Source organism: Seriola lalandi, unplaced genomic scaffold (assembly GCF_002814215.2).
Source record: "Seriola lalandi dorsalis isolate HSWRI2012SDOR001 ecotype SW California unplaced genomic scaffold, Sedor1 jcf7180002054535, whole genome shotgun sequence".
NCBI classification, from domain to species: Eukaryota; Metazoa; Chordata; class Actinopteri; order Carangiformes; family Carangidae; genus Seriola; species Seriola lalandi.
In genome coordinates, this window is record NW_019525088.1 from 94296 (window position 1) to 106992 (window position 12697).

General features: G+C 40.5%; 1 protein-coding gene across 1 annotated transcript in view; it reads left to right on the forward strand.

Annotated features, from left to right (window-relative positions):
- The window catches only part of mylk4a (myosin light chain kinase family, member 4a), an 11289-nt gene extending 6764 nt beyond the window's left edge, over positions 1–4525 (forward strand). The window contains exons 6-14 of the mRNA XM_023414563.2: positions 375–566; positions 974–1083; positions 1379–1520; positions 1631–1701; positions 1798–1926; positions 2003–2155; positions 2281–2359; positions 2719–2773; positions 3026–4525. Of these exons, the coding sequence (XP_023270331.1) occupies positions 375–566; positions 974–1083; positions 1379–1520; positions 1631–1701; positions 1798–1926; positions 2003–2155; positions 2281–2359; positions 2719–2772 (930 nt within the window). The 3' untranslated portion in view covers position 2773; positions 3026–4525. The remainder of the gene's footprint in view (positions 1–374; positions 567–973; positions 1084–1378; positions 1521–1630; positions 1702–1797; positions 1927–2002; positions 2156–2280; positions 2360–2718; positions 2774–3025) is intronic.
- The last annotated feature ends 8172 nt before the right edge of the window (positions 4526–12697 follow it).

The following is a 12697-nucleotide window of genomic DNA, read 5'->3' on the forward strand; positions in this document are numbered from 1 at the left end:
TAGTGAGAGAGAGTTTCAATTCCCATGAAGCCTAATTGCATAACCCCCCCCACCCCGCACCCCCACCCCATGTCCACCCTCGTCTCCTCTCCTCTTCTCTCCCCTGGTTCATAACTTCAGAGTCACAGCAGTTATTTTTACTTCAGGACTGAGTGGTATGTGAAACTGTATCCCCGGTGCCAGCTGGTAGCTAATCACTAAGTGTTAATCCAAGTCTTCAAAGAGGAGACAGAGCCCAGCTCAGATTTAATGAAATAACAGATTAAGCACAGCACTCTTCTAAAACATCCCTGTTTGAAGTAAGATCAGTTTTTGATTTGTCATGGGAAAACACATGAAACACTACCTCTGTCCTGTTTCACAACTGTTTCTAGGCTTCTAGGATGTACGATTTTGAGATGATAGACTTGGCAACTGTGGAAATTGCATTTTTTTTTTTTCTTTTTCCTTTTCTCTTCTCTCTCTCTTCAAGGGGTCGTTTCGGTCAGGTGCACAAATGTGTCGAAAACTCCTCTGGTCTCACTCTGGCAGCAAAGGTCATCAAAGCCAGGAGTCAGAAAGAAAAGGTACAGCACCGAACGCACACTGTCATGATAATGAATTAGTCCTATTTTGATAAGTGGAGTGAGAGCCACGCCACATGATATAAAAAGCAGGAGAGGGGCTTAGCTACAGTTTTTATTACATACCAGTCCACTGCAAGGCCACACAGAAGCAGAGGGAATACTTCTCACCTAGGTGAGAAATATTTGACCTAGAAGAGAAGATGCATTGTCTCATAGCAGAGAACAGCTGACACCTCTCACCGTGTCCGTGTTTGTGTGTGTGTGTGTGTGTGTGCGTGTGTGTGCGTGCGTGTGCACATGTGTGCGCGCTCTCACTTGGCGTGTGTGTCTGTGTGTCAATGTATGTCTGCAACTGTGTCTGTCTGCTTCTGCATCTGTCCGTCTGTCTGCGCCTGTGTTTTTGGTAGGAGATCGTGAAGAATGAGATCCAGGTCATGAATAATCTGGACCATGCCAACCTGATCCAGCTCTATGCAGCTTATGAGTCAAGGAATGACATCATCCTTGTACTTGAATAGTATGCTCCTTCTTTTATATTTTCAGCACGTGTTCATTAATTTCAAAACAGCTTATTGATCACTTTATAACAAGATATAACTTGATTAACTTAAATTGTTAAGTTAAATTAAATTGGTGGGCCCAACGGAATTTCTGTTAAGTAATTTAATTGTTAATTCATTTTGCGTGAGAAATTTATTCTTAAATGTACGGACAATTTTGCTAAAGTAAAATGATACTTTACATGTAATATATATATATTTAAAAATTTGGGGTTTGACTGTTGATTTTTATGCGTTTGTCTTTAACCTTAGTGTTGGTGGAGGGGAGCTGTTTGACAGGATCATTGATGAAAACTACACTTTAATGGAGCTGGACGCTGTGGTGTTCATCAGGCAGATCTGCGAGGGCCTGCAGCACATGCACAAAATGTACATCCTACACCTGGACTTAAAGGTAACAAAGTCACTTATATTTTTAGGACACTTTTTACACAGAATTCATACATTCCTGCAGTTTATTTAAAGCCTCTCAGTTAAAATCCTGTGTTTTGTTATAAATTTCAGCCTGAAAATATTCTGTGCGTGAGCAGAGTCACAAATAAGATCAAGATCATCGACTTTGGTCTCGCCCGGATGTAAGTAATGGTATTTCCTTCTATTTTATTGACAGTTTTGTCCATTGCTGTAATCATGAAAAATGTAAAATGTAATTGATTTATATCCCCACATAGATATAAACCAAGGGAGAAGCTGCGAGTGAATTTCGGCACGCCAGAGTTCCTCGCTCCCGAAGTCATCAACTACGACTTTGTGTCCTTCAACACAGACATGTGGAGCCTCGGTGTCATCACCTACATGATGTAAGCAGACACACAAACACAGACACACTTTTTTTTAAGAGACTAAAGTTAATGACTGTTTGTCTCCTCTTGTTAGTCTGAGTGGTCTGTGTCCCTTCCTCGGTGATGATGACAACCAGACTCTGAATAACATCTTGGCCTGTCAGTGGAACTTTGAGGAACAAGAGTTTGTGGAGACGTCCAAAGAAGCCAAAGATTTCATCTCCAGGCTCCTCATTGTAAATAAAAGGTACCATCATCTTTTGTCTATGTGTTGCAGTGTCTCAGTCCTAAACTGAGATTAACATCTGCTCATATTTGAAATACAAGTCTGTGCATTAAATGATATTTATGTGTCATTGTGTTTCTCATCAGTTGGAGGATGGGGGCAGCTGAGGCCTTAAGACATCCTTGGCTGTCTGACTCAGTGCTTCATCACCACCTTTATACAAAGGTAGAATACACGGTCCTGGACTGCATTTATCATAAATAAGATAAATAATGAAATAATCGTGACCACAAATCTAAGGCTTTATGAACGTATGGCAATCAACTCTGTGTGGAATTTGTGTTTGTGCCTCTTTGTGATTTTAGTGCTCTAGTAAGGTTAGGGTTAGGTGTTTTTATTTATTTATTTATTTTTATTTATGTGGTAGAAATGCTATAGTAAGTTAAATATGAAATTTTTAAAATAATTTAGACATAAAGAAATATGTTGAGGGAATAAGGACACTTATGTGTCACTGTGATAATACATTTGTTTTAATTAATCATACATTGAAATATATTATTGTTGACCTTCTCTATTTCCAGAAAACTATGTGCAGATCAAGGCGATCATCATGTGTGCCCATGACTGATAGTTGAGGTTGGTCTGTTGATTCATTTTTCGTCTTATTTTGATGTCACTTTTTCAATTTGTTTTGAACAGAATCTTATTGCTTGTCATAAGAGATGTAAATGTTACATTCATCCCTTTCAAAACATCCACAAGGGGGAAGCATGTCTCAGATTTTGTGGAGGGCAGCATAGAAGCGACAAGGCATTCAGTACCTGCCTGTTACAGAAATAATGACTGTCCCAATTATAATCATTTTCTTTTTTCTTTTCTTTTTTTTAGGGCTCTACAGTGATGTGACGGCTCCAGCCATGGCCACTCGGACCAACCCTCCTGTCCATGTAAATGACCTAAATTTCAGTCAGTTCATCTGCAGCATTTTCCTGAAATGTGATCCACTGTGTTGTGTTAATGTAACCAATATACCAGAGCAAAATATAAAAAGAGATAACAGTTTTATTCAAGTGAGATTTAATAGTTGATAGTCGCAGCAAGTGTTGTACTGTACTACTTTTTCCATGAATAATGAAAAGACAGATGAAGAACATCTTATAATGTTAATCAGTTGTCTTGCAATTAATGTGATGAAATCATGATAATGAGAGTAATAACTCTTGACTAAATACCTGTTGAGTTTGTGGTGATGTTTTATTACATTACATTACTTTGTAAGGTTTTTTTTATTTTTATTTTTTTTCATCCTGTTGTAGATGGCATTTCAAAATGATGCTGTGGTCAGAATCTAACCTAGTTTAATTAGACCCATATTATCATACATACATATATATGTACGTATATACATATATATATATATATAAATATATATTGCACTATCTACTTCACTTTCAAGTATCCACTCGCCCTCAGTCACCTATAACCAAATACACTGTGTTGTCATTGTTTGCTGCTGTTTTCATTTACTGCTGATACTGTAGATAATAACTCACGTTTAGAAACATACCTCAACTGCTTCTGTGTGAAGGCTACAGCATGATTCATATTAATGCAACTGGAATAATCTGTGCTCTCAGTTAGGAATGTTCTTTTTGGGCTGTAAATAGCTGCTGAACTGTAGAGTAAAATCCAGATTTTCTCATATGTACGTATGGAGAGAATGGAATTTGTGTGCTTGGTGTCATGAGCTGTAGTATGTGCACTTTATACTGATATTTATATAAACATATATTATACATGAAGCTACCGTAGTTCCATTGAAAACGCTTGTGTGGTCGGACCTCCACGTCTCCTCCATCTGTTTCATCCTGCTTTGTCCTGGTGTTCATAAGCAAATACATTTCACTTTTTATGTCTTATGAGCTAGGTGTTCATTATTTGTTGCATGTTATGTGTTTTTGTGTTATCAGCTATTAAAGCTTAAACTTGATAAATAGAGTAATAACTGTTTAATACTTTTTTTTTTTCTTTTCTTTTTTATTGTATTGTGCTTGAGCTGTCATACCACTCTAGAGCCACTCCGGCTGCATATTCTTGTCACTGTAGAAGCTTTTTACACATTACAGAGTTACCTTTGAAATACCTTCTGTGAAGGTTCACTAACTGATAGTAACACACTACCTACCTAATGTTGCCCAAGTGGATAAAATATCGTTTCAACTAAGTTTATGTGAATTTATTTTAACTTCATGATGAATGTGACATTAACTGTTGTTGAACACGGAGTGCTAGTAAAAGAAGTTGTCCTCACCGAGTGTTAACAATTTCAAATTCAGCATGTATTTGATAAGTGTGTACACACCCATTAAAGTGAAGTTGTGTCTTAAATCAGAGTTTGTTTGCTTTTATTCCACTTTTGTGAAGGTTCAGTTTGACCACATAGATTACAGCTGAGAGTATCAAAAACAATAAATAATATAATAAAACATAGGTTCATGAATTTAAAGTTGAAGGCAAAGAAATTGAAGAAATAAAAACCAGTGTTCATTAAAAATGTGTGCATAAATAAGGTTGGGGGAACTGCGCAAATAAAGAACTTGAACTTTGAATCCAAAACAGTGATTTGTGTAATTGTGAAATGCTCAGCTCGGATCATTTCAGTTTATTGTCATTATTAATATTTACACATAGTAAATACACATAAAAATAAAGCATAACAATGTTGGCCAAAAATGGAAAACTTTTCAACTTTTGAACTTAAAATATGATCTTTAAGGCCACTGAGGAGAGAAATTAGAAGATGGGAATTTGACTACAAACCTTTGCCCCTTTAATTACCCAAAGATGTCGAAGTCTTAGTAAATGCTCTGTCACACTGTAGAAGTTATCTTGAAAATAATCTGTGAATAATGCCTTTTTTTAAATGAGAAGAAATGAAAACACAATGTGATGTTTTTTTAAGAACAGTATGCCACTTGTTAATAGATAGCATTTTTAAATTGTCACATACATAAAGCTAGAGTAATGATACACTCTTTCTAAAACAAATTATAGCCAATTTGTGGTCTCCTAATGTGAAGCATAAATCTAAACTCAACCAAATGTTTTCAACATGAGTCCCAGTTTTCTTTGGTATATCTAGTTCTGAGACAATCACATAAACGTTTTTCATGTCTTTATACTGTCTCTGGGTTATTGAGAGGAAAACATACTCTCTGTGTGATTAAAAGCAGTCTTCGTGAAGCATTTTGTCTGTCTGTCACAATGTAGTGAGCTATTTTCAGTGAGAATTTTACAATCTCAGCCCAGGTCTCTGTAAACCTTAAACACACAAACACGCACCCTTATTCAAGATGAAAGTACAGCTGATTCCAGGAGCCTAATAAAGAGCATCTGAGGGAGCCAGTGTGTGCAATACAGTTTGTTCACCTGAGAAAATAAACTGAGTGTGTGGGATGATGATGATGTCGGGGGAATGGGGCTTTGACTCTGGAGAAAAAAGAAGTGGCTATCAAGGATATTTACAGGGGTCACAAGAGGGGTTGAGAAACAGAAAAAATGAAGATGAATGACAATGAAGAAACAGTGAGGTGAATGTGAGTTTGTGATGAGCATGTACATTTGAAGAACATTTCAATTTCCACAAAGTATACCTTAACTTTCAGCCTGCTCTATCCTTAAAAAGACACTGAGGTCTTATTTACAGAACCCACAGGGTTAGTCAGGGATACGTGCAGACTTTATGGGAGAGTACCATGGGAAACGTGTACTTAATTGTACAGAAATACCAGAAAAGCAAACTGCACCACCAAAAAGCATAGAATCCCGGTAGTTGACCACTTTTTACATCCAGTAGTTTAAGACTGTCATGGCCATAAAATTGTAAGGGCCGACGAAATAATTCACAGTTTTGGGTTATTTTCATTTTTCTTCCATTTTGATTTATATATCGTGCACTGGACAGTGACAAGAAAGATGGATGAGGGACAAACTGTCTTCCATCCGTATGAAAACCTGAAATCGACTTGAGCTCAGGCTCCTTTTGAGGAATTTCTTCTTAGAAAGTGGACAAAAGAAGATGTGCAGCTAAAAATGAAAACCGGCCTTAGGAGTAGCCTATTTACAGAATGTCTGATATCAAAGCGGGTTGAAAGAGAAGATTAAATAAATAATTAACAAGTGTAACTTTAAAGTGAAAAGGACACACAGTCATAAGCAAGTCCTGTCCTGGCCAGTGAAAAACTTCAAGAAGTCACTTCTTCTTGCAGTTTCCTCAGATATTGATTGTTGATGAAAATAAATGTGTATACTGAGCATCTCAAGTGCAGATTCAATGATGAAAACACACAATTATAGATCTGGTGAGATAACTAGCTAGCAAGCTAGCAAGCATGCAAGCGGCTAGTTATAGTGAGATTTTCCTAATTTTCCAATCCTGACACAACAACATTATATGGATTTTTATGACAGATGTCGGCTTTTTAAATGATTTGGAATATTTCCAGAACTACAGATTTCTACGGAGCCCCTAAAGGGCCATCGGGCGAAAAAAAAATCTTTTCTTTCTGGTGCGCACGAAAAAGTCAAAGATTCCCCCTAAGTTTTTTTCCCCCATTACCCCTCAGGGGCTCCGTAGGTTCTACTCCATAGAATGACTTCTTACCGTGATCCTAACCATTCTCACTCCTCATGCCTAACCCTAACCAATCCAAGCAGTGGAAGCCACGACCACTAGCCAATCAGAGGCAGTGTAGGGCGGGTTATGTCGCAAGTTTACATCCGGCTGCTGTAGCATTGATAGCTAATCGAAGGATAAAATCATAATGGAGGAAAAGCATTTTGCTGAATTTTTGGGCAAACCATCATATAAAGAGAGCCTGGATAAAATCCAGCCTTCGCAGAAGAGCAGCTCCACCAACATCGTTTTCGTTTGGCTGTAGTTTTTCCTTGGAGACAGGCACCCGCCGAAGTCGTTAGCTCCGCCACCATTGAGGAGCCTGCTACTAACAGGTGTCAAGGTAGGACTGACATTTGTCATTTGAGGAGCCTTTCCAGCCACTCTACTTCCTATTTCCTACTTCCTATTTCCGACCAGACGTTTTGGGAAAGAAACTTTCAGCCGTGCATTTACACCAACTTCGTTTGCTAAATGGAAGTGGCTTCACACCGTTGCAGAGTAAAGTCAGGTTGTGTGCTTTGCTTACGTGAAGAGGCAGCAGAGGGCAACCGGTCGATTCGGTACCCCTTCACCTTCCCGAGGAGCTGGACCCAGGCCGTCCTGATCTCCAACTCAAAATGCTAGAGGATGTCACCAGAGAGTCTCGTGTCGCAGTTAAAGATGAAGCAACATGTCTGCCTAAGCTCCAGCCACAAACAAGAACTCTGTTTACAGAAGATGAAAAACTCACTTCTGTGCCTGCTCATTTCTGTGGTCTCAATACGAGCGGACCTTCGCCACCTTGCGTGAAAACATGCCTACGCAATACCATGACCCAAAAGAGACAAACTTTCCTCTTCCTGATGCATGTCCACACTGATATTTTGAACTGATTGGACATCCATGCCCTGATGAGAGACTTTCCACAACACCTGAGCGCAAGGCCGCATTTGGATTATTACAACTACTGGAGCACCTGGCCTGCAGCTCAAGGTAAGTTATTTGGTTTAAGCTGCCGCCGAGCATTTTAAAATTCATTTGTCAACATCACACCAATATACCTTTGTTGAAAAATGTGCGTATTTGGATATGTTCTTGTGTGCTGTGCTCACTGAGCTTTTGGACCCATTAGTGAATATAGAGACCTACATTTGATGGTGTGGTATTGTAAGCTGCCGCTGAGCCATTAAATATTCAGTTGTCAATTATTTTAAACATCACACTGATATATCTAAAAAGAAATGTGCGTGTTTGGATATGCTCTTGTGTGCCATGCGCTATGGGCTTTTGGACATGTGTATTGCAATATTATGGCATTATTGTGAACTATTTGTGTAATAGCATTACTGAGTCCTTTTTTTTTATACAACTGGCTGCTGCTGTTGTTACTGCTGCTGCTTTTTTGGTGTGTGTGTAGTAGTATTGTCGCTATGCTGTATTTGTATGGGTTGTATTGTGTGGGTTGGGGTAAAATGCTCCTCCCACTACAGCACCCCCAATTTAAAACATCTTCCAGCGGCCCTGGCTGCATGCTAGTTAGCTGGATAGATTACATTATTTTAAGTTGACTACTGAAACCATCAACGTTGTAGGGACCTTTGCTACAGATATTCCTGTTTTTGGAAAATGATTTCTACTGGCGTAAGGTACATTTATTAAAAATCTTACTTCAATAACATTTTTACAACATTAAAATAAAACACCTGACACATGAATTTCAAAAACTTTCCATCCATAATTTCCTATCAAGGACTGACAGCTTTGTTATGTCTACTATTTGTTTATTTTCACACATCATTTCATCAGACATAAGAGCTTTCATGTCAGGAATGGTTCAGAGAGAGTTCATACATTCCTCAAACAGGCAGAGAATCCGAGTCAGTTAATAGCCATTACTATGAACATGCAAGTCGTTTGGCAAAACAGGTGATACTGATTTCTTCCAAGGATTTTTTTCCCCTCACTCTTACTTACTTTTTTTGCATAGCTTTTCAAGAGCCTCAGGGTTGGAAGCCGAATGCATTAAGCTCTCGCTCTATCCCTGGTCCAAGGCCCAGGTTAGAATGGTGAGAAATTCAATTTAAGAGGAGAAAAATGCCTCCTACAACTGCCCCTCCACCACCTCACCCCTAAGTCTCCTCCATCCACATCTCCAGGGGCGAGCTCAAGGAGCCAAACCAAAACCAGATGGACTTATTGGGCCTAAAGATAACAAATAGTGCCTGAGTTCCTGTCAGTTAGAGACCACCGGAGCAAAGAAGCTGAGGGCGAAGAAAGCTTACTGACATGTCTAACTCTTTGTCTTGCTGTATAAAGTAGTATTAATATTGACAATACAGTCTATGTGAACAAGAAAGTAAGACAGAAGTTGATGCTGAAGTTGGTTTGTTTGGTCCAGGTGAGGTGCTGGCTTGACTTTGGGAAGGTAGGCTGTCAGCAGTGACCCGAATCTCTGGGTGGCATGCTCTCCAGTTTGTTAGTGGATACATCTACCGCCCACACACACACTAAGTAAGAAGGGACAGACAGAGAAAAAAGGGGAGGGTGACCCCAGAACTCCTCACAGCCTCCCTGCAGATTGACTAAGAAAGTGTCCTTTGTAACAGGAGTTTCCTGTACGTAATTAAAAAATATTGGGCCCTGCTCAGAAGGGAGGAGACGGGGCCTGAGGTTGTAGGAGGCTATGTGAAGGGTAAGATTCTCTGCTCCACTCTTCGTTTCATGTACGAGCCCCGGAGCTGGCCCTGACGTTTGTCCAAACAAGAGGCGCTCTCTCTCTCTCTCTCTCTCTCTCTCTCTCTCTCTCTCTCTCTCTCTCTCTCTCTCTCTCTCTCCAAGGAGGTCCGGAGAGAGGACCAGCCAGTTCTCAGGGCCCGGGGGCAGGTGGTTCTGATTTGCGTGAGGGGAGGGGGGGGAAAGACCACGTTTATGTTCAGTTAATGGCAGAACATGTGTCGTCACGTCCAGCGGTGAGAACATGCTGGGTGAATGATCTGTTTTTAACTTCACTGAGGTTTGCCACCAGTAAGAATACAATGTCCAGTTATCCCTTCATGGTTTTCCCCTAATATAGTCATCTTAATCCTGGATATCACTGGTGTCTAGTCTTTTTGAAGAATCTTTATGATGTTGTTCAATAGAGACTATGTAACTTTTACAATAACAAAAAGGCTACTTTCCTCATGAAACCAAAGTTGAGAGCAGTAAAACACAAGTTTGCTCAATTCTATACACACAGGGGTTTCAGCAATACAGCGTTATCTCTTCTGGTATGACCAGAAACGTATGGTGGCTAATGTTAGCTAATGTTAACAAAGATGAGAGATTACTGGGTCACGTTGCTTTATGACCCGTCTTTAATTGTTGCTGCCATTAAGCAAAAGTTAGATAGTGTTGCCTTAGACCAGCTATAATAGTTTTTTTTAATAACAGTGTATCGAATGACACTGTAAATTCAATGTGACAGTGTGAAAGGTGTTGCTCAACCTACAGATGATTATCACTTGAATATGCAGCTCCCCCTGGCTTTATGGAGCTTTATAGCGAGTTTCAGCTCATTGTGTAGCTGTCCAAATCATTGTTCTGGTTCACTCTCCTGGCTATCAGCAGCGTACTTTTTGGCCGTAGCAGGCAGCTGTTTGCAGCGAAAAAGCTCTGAAAACCCACGTTACATGACCTGTCCAGTACCAAACGGAGGAGTTGGAGACTATAGCTGGTGAACAAAGTGGAGCAATTAGCAGCTACAGAGCCAGATATTTCCCTCAGGAGTTGGTGGAAACCTAAACGGAGCTAAAAGGAGAGTGAATATTAAACTTACTGTCATCAGGTGGGCACAAATATGAGTCCAAATGAATGCTAATGTTGCTTTGTATCTGCTGGATGTTGAACTGATGAACTCATCCAATGTCAACTTAAAAGGTGATAAGATATCAGTGTTGTGTGTTTCTGCTTAAACCTGGTGTTATGCCTTTTATAATAGATTCTCTGTGCATTTGATGGAATTCTAGTAAAGTAAAATGTCTAATTAGTCTAATATTCTCAACAATTATTATTAGTAGCTTGACCTAGATAAATCATTGTGTGATCAGCCCGTACATGCTCCATACTTTTATTCTGCAACGCATTTTTTTCAGTAACAGTACGACATGACTTGAAATGAAAATAGCCATCTCCCACCCACACGCAGATTGATTTCCAGACGAGGGGGAAACACAGCAGCTTGCTGTGTTCAGTGTTTTCAGTCGGTGGTTTCAACACTGATCAAATGGCCACGCCGAAGCCTTTAATGATCTTGGAGGTTCCCTGCTGTTGGGTCATCTGCTTGGCTCCATATCATCTGCAGGTTGGGCCCTACTGCTGGTCAGGCGGTCCCACAATGGGGCCCTTTCCATCAGCTTTGTATTTACTCGTCCCTCTGGCTCACCCCTCAGCCTGCACGGGGTCTCTGTTTAGTCTGCCAGCCCTGCTGAGAGGCTTCAGTGGCCAAGAGAGCCGTAATCCATCAGGCCTCTGCGTGTGTACGTGCTTCGCTCTTTTATGCTTTAGCTCTTGCTGAGGAGTCGTTGCTGAAGGAACTAAATGGAGCCAAGCGTCTTGTTCAAACAGAGTGAAGGAGCATGTTCTCTGAGACTGAGGTTAGTGTGTTAACACAAGCTTGTGTGCTTGCGTGGGCGTATGAACATGCTGCTTGTGTGCATATTTTATCACATCAGACCTCTCCAGCCAGACAAATGAACTCCTTCTTGACCCCTTACCCATGCAAACATCTACTTTTTGTGCCCGAACCATACCCCTGTCATGTTTTATTGGATCCCCTTTATATACTCCCACACTCTCGCACTCGCCCACACACACAAACACACACGCACACACGCACACACACACACACACACGCTCGCATAACTTAATTTTGTTACAGAACAGCAAACACTAGACATGCATAAGCTTCATACATATCCATATCCATACATGTCTCGGTTATGCTCTCCCATCCCACCCACAGAGTCTGTCCTCCCTCCCGGTGCACAGTGATCGATGAGCTGAGCCCCGGTCTCTGTGCAGCAGGGACGTACTGAGGGGAAAAGACCCTTAGCCTGTTCTCTGTCTGTCTCCCAAAAACAGCTCCAATGGCCAACAAAAACACAGCACAAGGCACCCAAATAGTAACCCGTGCTGTTGCCGCCATTGTAGTGTGAAATGTTTCCCACGATGGAGCTCAAGAGCGGAGAGGAGGATTGGATGTATGGCACAACCCTGAGAGTGAGAGACAAAGGTCAGACTGAGGTGACGCAGAAGATGAAACGAGTTCATTTCTGTCGTGGCAGTATGTATGTTGTTGAGATGTAAAGTATAGTGTGGTGAAAATCAGCACAACTTTTGCAACACCGCATATTTTCAAGGAACAGGGTACAACCTCAGCCACCCATTTGGGTTTTGATCGGGGTGGGGGGTGGTGGGGTGGTTACTGATACCTGACCATATTTAAGCTAAAAATTCATTGCCTGGTTTGTTCTTGGTTTGGCTTTATTTTTTTTTATTTTTTTGGGGCCTGCCTTCATTTCAGTCCAGTCTGCTTTTAGACAGGGGAAACAGGAAAAGAGTCACAGCGCTGCGGTTCATTCTTCAGGCCATATTCACTTGACCACACAAAGAGCCCATTTTGAGGGAGACATTTTATGTGTTGTGTGGCAGGCAGCGCAGGCAAAAAAGATTTACTGTGTCTGTGTCTATTCAGGGGTGTTTTGGATGATGTTCATGCTCTTACTGGTAGGGGCCAGGGATTTATTGCGGCTGGGAAACACTGTCAGGTAGATGTTTCTGACAACAGTGAACACTTTTATTTAAAAACAAATTACAAATATACAATTATCTCCACCTTTCAGATGAGCAATTCAGTTTTAAAT